The sequence below is a fragment of the Festucalex cinctus genome, chromosome 9 (genome assembly GCF_051991245.1).
Source record: "Festucalex cinctus isolate MCC-2025b chromosome 9, RoL_Fcin_1.0, whole genome shotgun sequence".
Lineage (NCBI taxonomy): Eukaryota > Metazoa > Chordata > Actinopteri > Syngnathiformes > Syngnathidae > Festucalex > Festucalex cinctus.
Genome location: NC_135419.1, coordinates 15714110 through 15727376, shown reverse-complemented (window position 1 = coordinate 15727376; position 13267 = coordinate 15714110). Strand labels below are relative to the sequence as shown.

Here is a 13267-nt window from a genome sequence, read left to right as displayed (position 1 = left end):
GTCATCGAGACATGGCTTTTCCAGAGTGCTCCTGTATAAAACCAGTCAAAGATTTAAAAAAATAAAAATAAAATCAAATAAAAAAATTACACCAGAAATGCATTTTTTACACCATTTTTTAAAAACCTTATTTTTTTAATGGCTTTTTCTTTGACTTTTTTTGTGATAACTACAGTAGTCTGTTTCTTTAAAGTCTGTAACATTTAAATGGTTTGTTCGAAAATTAAACATAATTAATTAATTAGGGTTTTAAATACATTCATTCCAAATGAATAAATTAATATAAAATTTAAAAAATGGTCTTTTTAATAAGAGCAGTTTAGATTAAAAATAAATATTTATTATATATTTTTTGTATTTTTTAAATAAAAAATGCATATTTAAAATACATGAATTTAAAATACCTGGATTGGCTGTCAACCAGTTCATGGTGTACCCTGCCTACTGCCCAATGATGGCTGGGATGGGCTCCAGCAACCCTGGTGAGGAGCAAGCGGTTAAGAAAATGGATGGATGTTTTTTTTTCTAAAATTAAACTTAAATTACCGGTAATTAGAGTTTTAAATAAATACATTCATTCCAAATTAATAAATTAATATAAAAAAAAATCAAAACAATGGTCTTTTAATAAGAGTAGTTTAAACAATATATATATTAAATATTTTGTTGTTGTTTTTAAATAAAAATTTATTTAAAATACATGAATTTCAAATATCTGTACCTGGATGGGCTGGCAACTAGTTCATGGGGTACCCCGCCTACTGCCCAATGTCGGCTGGGATAGGCTCCAGCACCCCGCGACCCCTGTGAGGAGCAAGCGGTTAAGAAAATGAATGGATAATTGAAAATAAATTTACACAGAACTATAGCAATACATAATTAAAAATGTTTGTAAATTGTCTTTTTAAAAGCGTATTTTCGACAAGAAAATTAATAATTTGCAGCTTTGAAATTTTAAAATGAATTTAAACATGGAGACTGTTTCTCCTTTTTTAAAGTGTGAAGTTAACACACCAGAAACCTTTTTTGTGGGGGAAATTTTGTCGTCATTTGACTTTTTTTTTTTTTTTTTTTTTAAACAATCCTTCCAAAAGAGGAAGCAGCCTCAATGAATCAATGATCCATAATCTTTTTTATTTTTTATTTTTCAATAAAAACTCATGTACAATTTTCAACACATTGCCTGTACAGTGAGTTCATTTTAGAATGCTGCCGTAAGTTAACTTAACTATTTCTGGTTTTTATGGTTCACAATAAATAAATAAATAAATAAATAAATACATACATATTTTTATAATAAAAAAATACAAATTATATATATATATATATATATATGTATAGTCTCAACAACGTTTCCTCATTTGTCCTTCTCTTGGATGAGTTTGTGTTGAAGAGTGTAAACACTGTGTGTGTGGTTGGAATCCTCACTGGTGTCATTTTGCTTGAATATTGCACAACACATGATTCACAATTGAAAAAAAATAAGCGCAGTGTGGGTGTGGGTCGATTATACGCTGGAATCGGTGTGTCACAGCCCACTCGGTGCATTCATGGGAAAGTGAGGCTTGTTATTGCGTTTTTCTCGTGTATTTGTGCCTTCTTTGCTTTCCAATGAAACACACACGTACACATGTCTACATATAACAAATCATCTTCAGTGTGCTTAAGAGGTGTGACTGTAGTTGACTCTTACTGAAATCAATCAACACATATGCCCAACACAAGGTCATCATTTTCTACTCTTTATAGCATCTACACAGAAACAACAATCAAACATTTTGAAAGAAAATGTAAATGTTAACATTTCGGGCTTCGCCTTTGTTATGTGAACGAGCGAGGAAAAGTGACGCCGGGCATTCAGAAGCGCCGTGTTGGATCTGATCTGAAGCGGCAAAGTGTTTTTGTGTCTTCCTCGTCCGTCAGAGAACAAAGCGTAACCGCGTGAATGCACATTGTGCCGGCCGCCACTTTTTCAAATGTCAGTTTGGATCAGCACCTTTTTGCTCGCCACCTAAGCCTGTCCGGCGGGCCGGCCAGAGTGCACCCGGGTGACATTTGGGTGTCCTCCTCTGCCGGATAAATCAAGCTGCCGCTATCACGGCATGTGATCGGTGGGAGGTTAATCGGGTCGGGACGTGTTGGCAGTTTTCAGATGAGGTGAGCTACTCCACTGCTAAATGAGATTAGCTACAGCTAAACAAGAGGAGCTACTGCTAAATAAGATAAGCTAAAGGCAAATTAGAAGACGTTATAGCTAAATGCGAAGAGATGAGTCTTTAAAACTAGGTTAGCCTAGCGTGAGGTTAGCTACCTGCAGTGAAATCCTATCCACTTTGGAACCTTAACCCTTATTTGAACCCTCCAACCCTGACTTCAAAGCCCATTTTGTAACCCAAATTTCAAAGAATCAATCAATCCCTGGATTGAAAACCCTCTTAAACTGTAACTCGTTTAAAACTTCCGTTCCATTCCGTAATTGTAATACTGGTGAGCACTCGTTTTTTGTTGTTGTTGTTGTTGTTTTTTTTAAGTGTGTTGATCTCAGTGAACTGAGAACTATGATATTTAGTGCTGTTGTTTAAAGGTGCAACTAGAATCGACAACTAATCAATTTTCAAATTAATCGATAGTTGGAAGGTAATCGAATAATTGTTTAGGTGTCATGTGTTTAAACTATCCATCCATCCATTTTCTGAACCGCTTGTTCCTCACAAGGGTCGCAGGGGTGCTGGAGCCTATCCCAGCCAGCTTCGGGCAGTAGGCGGGGCACACCCTGAACTGGTTGCCAGCCAATTGCAGGGCACACAGAGACAAATAACCGTCCACACTCATGAACACACCTAGGCACAATCCATGTGTGAGGAGACCGGCGAACCCGGAGAAGACCCATGCAGGCACGGGAAGAACATGCAAACTCCACCCAGGAAGGCCGAAGCCTGGACTCGATCTTGCGTCCTCAGCTGGGAGGCGGACGTGTTATGAAAGTTAATATAAGGCTGGAAATTAAAGCATTTTTTCAATCTAATTTATTGATTAATCGACAAAATAATCGACAGATTAATTGATTATGAAAATAATCAGTTGCATTGTTTTTACAGTATATTTTTGGGAAGATCCTTCCCCAGGGCCAAGACTTTAGTTCCTGGTCCATGGCGGAGGTGGTTATGTTGGTGATTCTGAGTCGGAGCAGTTTGAAAACTCTTGTTCTCATCCATCGCGCTTTGCTCCTGCATGAAGCGTGCTGCAAATCTGGTTTTCAGCTTGATGTACTTTGCATCCTTAGACTTAAGTCTTGAGGAATTTGAGGGCCGAGAGAGGCTTTTTTCGGCGGCAGGTTGTTTGGCTTGATTGGCGCGGTTGCCCTCATCTCCAGTTTTTAGTCTTTTGGAGGGGTTACAAGTTGCATCACGGGACTTTTTATGGACTTTTGTGCAGTTCTTCTTCTTCTGGCTGCTTTTTGAGGAAGTTCTCTGCAAGGTTGAAGATTTCCTTTTGCTAACGTGAGATGTTTCCTTCTCGCAGTACGACATCAACTCATAGCACGACTTGGCCCTGCAAGACAATGGGATGTTTATGTTACAGGCTGGAAACCATACTTGAAAGACATAATCCAGTCTTGAAGCCCCCACTTGGACCCTCATTTTGCTCGGCTACCAAACGTACAGCTGACTGAGGTCACGATGAGGCTTCAGGTGGCTCATGGAGACGAACTGATGCGCCAGGACTTGATGCGGAGTCAGTCGCAGGGATGCGTTGAGGTGAAGCATTCCCTTGAGCATGTCCACAAACATCTGCTTGTCGTCCGCATACACATCTTTGTCAGATGGGTATTTGGCATCGAAAGGTTGGAGCTAAGACAAACGGAAACAATGGTGTGATTTTTGAGTTTTTTGTTCTCCAGTCCCTAACCGGCATCAAAAGATTTACTTTATTGGTGAGGTCTTCAGATTTTTCTGACATACCTGTTGAAGGTGACTGAGAGCAGTCAGCTTGACCTTTCGGGTGTCTCGTACTGTGAATCCTGTCTCTTGTTGGTAATATTCTGGTGTCTGGGGAGACATGATCGTGGTTAGTATTAAGCCTTTCTTTAGCTTTTGCCCATCAAAATTCACATTAAAGCGAAGTTGCCTTCAGTCTCCAAGAACTGGTCTTGTTGGCTCTATGGAAAAAGTTCCCAGTCTTCTCTCCAGAGGCCAGGATGTCCTCTGGAAATGGACCTTGAGTCTCTATAATGTATTTTATCTGTAGAAACAGCACAGAAACCATGATTATGAACAATTTGTGAGGTCTTGCTTTGATGGGAAATGCAATCTGGTAGTTTACAGTTTCATATTCCTTCTTGCCAGGGTACATGTGAGTGCCGATGTAGAGGAAAGCCGCCACGCAGCCGACAGACCACATGTCTGTAGCTTCGGTGTATGGAGCCCCCACTAAGATCTCTGGAGACCTGTGAGAAGATAAATGCTCAATTCCTGCTAACTGTTAAATCTAGATTTTGTGTTAACAGTACAGTGGACCTTCGATCATGTAATGAGGGAAACCCCCACACAAAGATGTTCCAAGGACTCAAATAGATGGACCATCAAAGGTGGAAAATTGCGACAATAGACACCAAAAAGCAGTACTAGACCAAGTCAAGATTTTCTAGATGTTTACTTTTTGTACTCTTGCTAGATAAGGTTGCACAGTCTTTGTTTTTTTTCTAAACAGTTCTTTACAGGTGGTTATGAAATTGGAGCTTTGTTTCGTGTTGGAAATGTGGTAATCACTAGCAGTGATGACCCATAAAGTAGGAAGCAAGGAAAGGTTAGATACCAAGGATCCATTGTCCTTGGTTTTACAGTTTTCTACAAGCAGGTTTAAATTTGCACTCAAACTAGCTGAATACTGGAAATCTACCGTCATATATTCTATTTTGACTCTTGGAACTTGGACTCTTGGACTTTGGAACTCTGTTTCATGAGAGAGGATTGGTTATCTCAAAAGGAAAATGGTAATTCCTAGGAATCACAATTGACCCAGAAAAGCTATGCTCAACCAAGGCAAGAGTTTCTGGATAGTTACTTTTTTGTACTCAAACTAAATGGATACAGAGGAACTACCAAGGAACAACTGTCTTTGGTATTACAGTCCCTTACTGGTACAGGTGGCTTTGAATTTTGTAATAGAACCATAAAAATCCTTAAAGGAATACTGCAATGGCAACAATAGAAACAAAAAATAAAAACAAGATGGAAACCGAGGATCCATTGTCTTCCATTTTCCAGTTCCTTACCGGTATGGGTGGCTCTGACCGTTGGAGTTCTGCTTAGTGGCCGAAGCGCCATGGGCCAAACCGAGGTCACTGACTTTGATTCTGTACGGTTGTCGCTGGTGGTCGATCAGCATGACGTTTTCCAACTTGATGTCAGCATGAATCATATGAGCGTGCTTCAAGTATTTCAGAGCGCAGGCCAGCTGGAAGGTGATAAAGGACAGTTCACCAAGAGTCTTCCTGTTGGTGTCCAAGTGTCGAACATACCTGATGGACAATGGGTCGAATCTCTTTCACTTGAAGATGTTTAAATTGTCGTTCCCTCATGAAGTCATAAAGACTCTTGTCCAGGTACTCGAATTCCAGACAAATGTGCCCCATGTCGCTGAAGACGCGTTTCCACAGAACCAGGTGTCTTTTTGAGTTTTGCAGCAATTTTACTTTCTGCAAGGTGTCAATCTGTAGATAGGATATGTCAAATGGTGAGTGTAGCATGATGGAAAGAACTTATCGTTAGCCAACTTTTGCACCAGCATAAACGAGCATAAAGTTGACCGAAGTCTGTGGGAAGTGTTTTACATGGTCTCTCAGAGACTGGCACAAGTCTCTAAGGCCAAGTCCATGTAAAGTCTCAAGTCTTTGACCCTCAAGTCCAAGTATAGTCTCGAGTCTTAGACCCAAAAGTCCAAGTCAAGTTCAAGTCTTTAGGTTCCAAGTCAAAAATCAAGTCTCAAGTCCCTGACAAAGAGTCTAAGTCAAGTCCAAGTCCCTTACCACAAGTCCGACTCGCAGGATAAAGTCTATAAAACCAAAAACTGTAACAAACGGCAGAGCTGCATCAGCCTGTTGCCTCGACTTTGAAATGCTGTCTTGACTCTTTAGTGAACGAGTCTTAAGTTGAGTTGCAAGTCGCTATCTCTGGTCTCTTTATATCTCTGCATGTGGTTCTAAGCTTCACTGTACCTCTATCTTGGCATGTTCCGCAAAGCTGCCTTGATTCCTAATCATCTTCACCGCCACCGTCTTGTCGCTATCCATCTTGCGGCATTTGGCCACTTTCCCGAAGGTACCGCAGCTGAGCAACGACAGCACCTTGTAGCTGGTGGACGCCGAGTACAGCCAGGCCCCGGGGACTAAACGGTCACCAAATATGCCGTAAGAGTCCATCCCTGCTGTCGTACCTGTGCACCTGGATTTGTGATATCTTAGTACCTCGCTCGTAAATGAAGAGACACGACTAAAAACGTGCGGCGGTGGTGGATTCCTTTGAGGGCGCCACGATGCTGCATGACATCACAATCACATAAGCACACAGCTCATGGAATACGTCATTTGAGCGGGATGATGTCTACAAGTGGCATCATCTTGAAAGCTCGCGCAGAAAAACTACGAGGTGCCGTCAGGGACATTTTCAGTCAGGCTTACCTCGGCCACACACGACCGAAAAGCTCTAAGTGAAACACATAACTGAAATGCTCACACAAAATAGTAACATATGTTCATACTGTGTGAGAGTTTCAGTAGTGAGTGAGTGTCTAAGTTTCAGTAGTGTGTGTGAGAGCAGTAAGCTTATAGTCTATATAGAAAAGGAAAATCTCATAATTTTTGTTGGGGGTTTAAGTCACAACTGGCAGATTTGAGCTTCTCTAAAATGTTTTGATCATCCTTCAGGCATCACCCTCCGTCCTAGACCAACATTATGCACCAAAACATGGCGTCTAATGCTCAATATGTCAGTATTCTCGCAGTTCCTTTGAAGGGAGATTTTAGTATAAAAAAAAAAAAAAAATGACTGCATTATTTATTCTGACGTTTGCGCACGAAGGAGAGATGCAAAGAGCTTTTAGAGGCCCTGGTGATGCTGTACGTATCAATTAATGTATGTAAATCTGCGACTTGAGACGTTTAAGGCCAACATCAGCGCCAGAGAAAGAAGAAATGTCTCAATCACAGTAAATCCACACCTTACAATGGATAGAAAAAGTGTGCACACCCCTGTTTTTCTTGAGATGGCCCTTGGGTAAGTGGGGTTTAGTCAACGTGAAGGGAATTCATTAAACCTGGCATTTGAACAGGGGTGTGTCGACTTTTTATGTTAACACCATACAATACTGGTATGTTAATCAATTACACCAACAATAACAACAACAAAAAATATCCTTCAGATCCCCTTTTAACTGTTTTATATTACTGGAATGTCCCTGCTTATTAATAAGCAGCACTGTTATTACCTCGCTGCTGCTGCTTTCCAATAAATTGGGATTGGGGACACCTTGCTCATATATTTCACTCTGCTGCGTCTCCTACACAGTGGGATTATCTTTTTTAATATGTCCTCGTGAGAATGAGTGGCACACCTATTTGAATACAGACAAATAGGATGTGCAGTGTAATGGCAACGAGGTGTGAATGTGATCGCATTTCATTAGTGTGTGAGAGGGTGAGGTGTACGTACACTTGACTATATACGGTAATTGCGATGAGTAGTGCATATGAGAGTGATTCGGATGTGTGTGAGAGTTTCAGTAGTGGGGAAGATTTTCTGTCGTATGAATGTGTGTTTTTTGGTAGTGCAAATAAAGAGTTTCAGTAGTGTGTGAGAGTTTTCAATGGTGTAGTTTAGAGCTTTTCAGTATTGTGTGAGAGTTTTTCAGTAATGTTTCTATACAGCATAAGATGTATTTACTTACATATAGGGCAATTTACCACATGTGCACCCCTCAAACAAACAAGACTGGAGTAAAAGCAAACACCTGAGCGGGGTTGCTTGACGGTGTTTTTGTAGGTGACCATTTTGAACGCCTGATTAGCTTTGATGCGAACCCTGTTAGTTCACAATTGAATGCCTCAGAAGGCAACCAGGCATACAGTATATTTGCTCACTGTGGTCTGAATTAACCTAGCAATAGCCAGATAGATATTGCGCTTCACTCAAGTGATTTCTCTGCAATATCCATCTGGTACCTCTCCACGGTAATTTGGTCGGGAAAGGCGGGACATTCTGCACAATAACTCGACCTGATTGGACGATGCAACACTATACACGCTTGTTTTAACCAATCACGGCCACGGGTGAAAATTTCAAATTCGTTCATGTCAAAGGGGGGAAAAGCACGAACATCTTACCAGCTAGAAATGCACGAATGCTGTTCAACGTTCAACAAGGAAACGGTGAGTAATTCTGCAATAACAGAATTAATTGTAGCGTCCAGTCGTCCATGTTAGGGTTTTTTTTGTTAGTCCCTGCGTCAGCGCTGGCTTCCTGGTTTCATCACAGTTGCATGTCCCGCCCACACAAACACAATGTCGCTCTGTGATTGGTCGGAAATTAACGGGAGTGGTACAAGATGTATTCTCCGGAGTTTGTGAACTCACAAATACTGCGAGAATTCATCTTGCGAGAGCAAGGTTACGTCTCAATAGAAGCCGCACACAAGACAGGCGTTTTGGATGTCATAAAAAAAAAAAAGAAAAAAAAAAGAACGAAACTCTATATATCAAAATTAATCATTTATCATTTATCATTGCATTTTATCATCCTGAAAATTGTCTCTAATATTTTTGACACATCATTAATTTAACAGTGCAGAACTTATTATTCTATGTTTTTTTTTCTCTCTTGTTAAAGGCTTAAAGGCCCTGTCTGCCGGTTTCACTCAGGAAAATGCACTTTTTAAATACAGGATTTAAACAAACAAACTACTTGTCTTAAGTTCTGATGGTGATTTCGTCCTAAACCCCCACCCCCCTAGCCTGTATTTTGCCATTTTGTGTTTGTTTAGTAAACAGCGGGACGTTTCTGTGGAAAGACAGTGTTTACACCCCTCCAGCCAATCGCAGAGCGGATGGGTCGTAAACGGGGCCGGGCGAACGTGCCGGCTGCATGACGTCACTCCCGCGGCAATTTGAAAGCACGCACTGATTATTATTATTTTTTTCACTCACTCACTCACTCACTCACTCACTCACTCACTCACTCACTCACTCACTCACTCACTCACTCACAGAAGCTTACATGTGTGAATGAGTGAGTGAAAAAAAATCCGTGCGTGCTTTCAAATTGCCGCGGGAGTGACGTCACGCAGCCGATTCGTTCGCCGGCCCCGTTTGCGACACGCCACCCACCTCTGCGATTGGCTGGAGGGGTGTAAACACTGTCTTTCCACAGAAACGTCCAGCTATTAACAAAACAAACACAAAATGGCAAAATACAGGCGGGGGGTAGGACAAAATCACCACCAGAACTTATGACAAACCCAGATCTGTAAATTAAAAAGTAGTTTGTTTGTTTAAATCCTGTATTTAAAAAGTGCATTTTCCTGAGCGAAACCGGCAGACTGGGCCTTTAAAGTTAGGGATGTAACAATAACGGCAATATCGCGGTATCGCGATAAAATTGCCACAATATTGTCTTCATGCCACGATATCAAAAGCAGCACATCTGTTAAAAAAGTGCGGTTGTATTCCATTTGTGCAGTTCTAGAACCCTCTGGTGGTTAGTTTATTAATGCCGTTGAATTTTAATTAAGAATGTTTTGGCCACTGTGGTGGTGATCACTCCCATAAAGGAGTTATACCAGCAAAGATTTTTCAACCTGACTTTTAGCCCACTTCGGGCCAAATACAGCATTGTGAACTACATAGACCATGATGCCGCCGCCGCTGCTGAGCCAAAAGGAGCACATGACAATGGTATTTTTTTTGTTATTGCTGTTATGTGCAAAAAACACATGTTTTCTTTTTTCCCCCCAAATGTGAACTCCCCCTCCCAAATATCAAGTTTGCATTTTAATGTATGAAAGGTGCTATATAAATACATTTTGAATTTTTTTTATACAGTGTCTTGAGTTCTTTTTATATCACCAACTTCTCACAATATCATGATTATTAGCATATCATGAATTTTATATCCTCAAAATGGATTATATGATTCAAATCGGTTTTCGGTACACCCCAATTATTTTTATTCATTCTAATATTCAGTTTTATGTCACTATTCATGCTATTTTTTTCCATTTTGTTCTCTTTTCTATTATTACCTAGATTTAGTTTTTAATCGCCCAGGTTGTGATGGCACTTCTCGCTGCGAAAGCCGAGGCAGCAAATCTCCGCTAATAACGCCCCTCCCCTTCCTCCTAGCCCTCTAAATATTTCACACCACAATTTATTTTTAATCTGCCGTCCGTCTGCAAATCAGAGTGATTCAGTTCCATATTGCAGCCTCTCTTGGGAGGGTTTGGTGCTCATGTCTTATTAATGACCGCCATGTGGAAACTCAACCGGGACATTTGAAATGAATAGTTGTTCACATTTACAATGAGTAAAAGTCATTGTTTTGTTCTCTTTCTTTTCTTTTGCAGTCGGGATTGTTTCCGAGCATGCCGGTGGCCTGGAGGGGTGAAGTGCGCATCGTGCAACAATATGATGACTCCTCGCGGTAATAGAAAAATGCCGTAGGATGACAAATGTATCCTTGTAGTGATATTTGAAAGGACGCAGCCTCCGCATGCTTTATTTACAGTGGATATAAAAAGTCTACACACCCTTCAAATGTAATCTTTTTGTGACATACAACAACGAGAACAAGATAAATCATACAACCTGAGGTCATGTGGTTGCATAAGTGTACACACCCTCTATTAACTGGGCATGTGTTAAGAATGAACCAATCATATTCAAACTCATGTTAATTGGATTAAATCTATATAAAAAAAATGGGGGCTGAAAGAAATAATCATCATAATATAAGTCACCAAGATATGAACCTGGCCCATAGAACTGTAACCACTGCCCTGCAAATGACAAAAATGGAGTTAGCCCACTGTCGTTGTCCTTGGCTTAATTGGCGTCCGTGACGACAAGCAAAGGAGAAACATTACAAGCGCGTCGGCCTGTGCGCCAGTAAATATTTCAATATTTCTCCCCGTAAAAAGCTAAATTATTAACACACAGTGCGACCACAATGGATATTTTTAGTCGGGCGCGAAAGGTTTGCAATATTAATACCATTCTCCAAAGCTGTCTGTCAAATAGTAAACAAAGAGGTTTTTTAATTGAACGCAACGCAGCGAATTTGCCGGCATTGCGGCGACTTGTGGCAACGTGTCGTGACGATGGCAAAAACAGAGATGGAGTTTTATTTTGTACTTTTTTTTCATGAACAATTTATTGAATCCATTTTGGATTGTAACAATTTCATGCTTGATTTGATTTAATTATTTATCCACCATTTTGTTTCATGACAATTTCATTCACATACTAATTTATTTTGTAATTTATTTAATGACTGCCACAGCGCATTTATTCTTTCACACCGTAATTATTTGCATGTTGATTTGATTGAAAAGACTGCAAATGAGTCATCACCAGAACCAGCAAACGGGCGGAATTCATTTGTTTCCCCAGATCGTGTCAGCGAAGCAGCCGCTCGCCACTGAATAATTGATCAATTGGCGCTTTGAAATCGTCGTCAACTTGGAGCAACTCTCTCACACCTCTTTCTTGTTTCTCAGCCTATCAAATGAAAAAACAAAACAAAAAAAAACCCCGACAGTTCATTTATTCCGTCAGAAAAGAGGGTTGCTTATTGAACGGGAAGTTGTTTTGCACACAAGGTTAGGAGCAAGCAATGGCGATGACAGTTTTGATGCCAAAATATATCCTTTATTTGGTCAGCATCGTGGGATGGGCGGAGCTTAACTCAACTTTGCAGTAAAGATAAGTGAAACAAAATAACTAAAGCAAACTAGACAAAGTGCAATTCCTGCAGAAATTGCATGGGAATGCTGAAAGCTGAATGCTAATAAAACATTTCCCAAGCGAGATTTGAGCCAACACACTTGCATGGCTCAGTAACGCCAGGCAAGTATTTAACATATGAGCCAACTTGGCTTGTTGCTAATGGCCTATTTATATGGAAAAGTGTCATCTGAAAGTACCCTCCATTCATTTAGATAGAAAAGTGGAACCAATGATATCCAATGGGGAAAAGAATCACTCAATACCACCACCGCGGCATGCAGTACCCTTGTTTCATTTAGATGGAAAACTGAAACTAATGATATCCAATTGAAAAATGCACCACTGAAAAGTATCAGAGAGCTCGTAATGATGAGAAGTTGCATGTATGGAAGTGGGCGTGGAAAGTGGGACTTTGAAAAAGTTCAATGTCAGTACCATTGAAAATGGATGGGGAAAGGTTGATATTTAACGTTAAATCGTGCGAGTACTATAAGTTATGTGGACTCAGATGATAAATACCAAAGATGGTGTGAATTTTTTAAGCAAGTTGAAATTTGAACAGTGTAAATCGGATGTATTATGTGGGAGTTTTTGCACATTAAAAAAGTGTGGAGAATAAAATGTGCCTGAAATAATAATAAAGAATACGAATAACATATGTGGGAATGCTTTTCAGCATTCCCACAACTAGACTAAGTGCAATTTCTGGAGAAATTGCATGGGAATGCTGAAAGCTGAATGCTAAGATTTGAATGCATGTGGAATGCATATACAATAAATTAAGAGATAAATTATGAAATTATAACCTCCTGGTTAATGGACAATGCTTTTTACCACCGAGCAGTATTAGACACCTAGTAATGATGATACATTATATATATGGAAGTGGGCATGGAAAGTGATACTTGGAAAATGTTCAATGTCTGTGTCATTGAAAATGAATGGGGGAAAGTTGATATTAAATGTTAAATTGTGCAAAAACTGTAAGTAATGTGGAATCAGACGAGATATATATATATATATATATACCCCGGGAGGCGTGAATTTTTTAAGCTAGTTGAAATTGGAAGTATTATGTAGGAGTTGTTACGCGGCAAAAAAGTGTGGATAATAAAAATCACAATAACATATGTGGGAATGCTTCACCATTCCCACAATAAATATAAGTAGGTAAATGTACAAGTACATACAATTAATATTAATACATTCATAGCAACAAGTAGGTAAGTTAATAATAAAAGAAGTATTAAATTAATAACACAAAATACAGCA

General features: G+C 39.9%; 1 protein-coding gene across 1 annotated transcript; it reads right to left on the bottom strand.

Moving 5' to 3' along the window:
* Positions 1–1313: 1313 nt before the first annotated feature.
* LOC144025803 (homeodomain-interacting protein kinase 1-like) lies at positions 1314–6494 on the bottom strand. Its single transcript, XM_077532140.1, has 8 exons — positions 6218–6494; positions 5522–5713; positions 5276–5457; positions 4324–4447; positions 4125–4242; positions 3963–4045; positions 3664–3851; positions 1314–3552 (listed from the first exon to the last, which is right to left on the bottom strand). Exons 1-8 carry the CDS (start codon positions 6419–6421, stop codon positions 3093–3095), a joined length of 1551 nt encoding a protein of 516 aa, XP_077388266.1. The 5' UTR covers positions 6422–6494; the 3' UTR covers positions 1314–3092.
* Positions 6495–13267: the final 6773 nt, after the last annotated feature.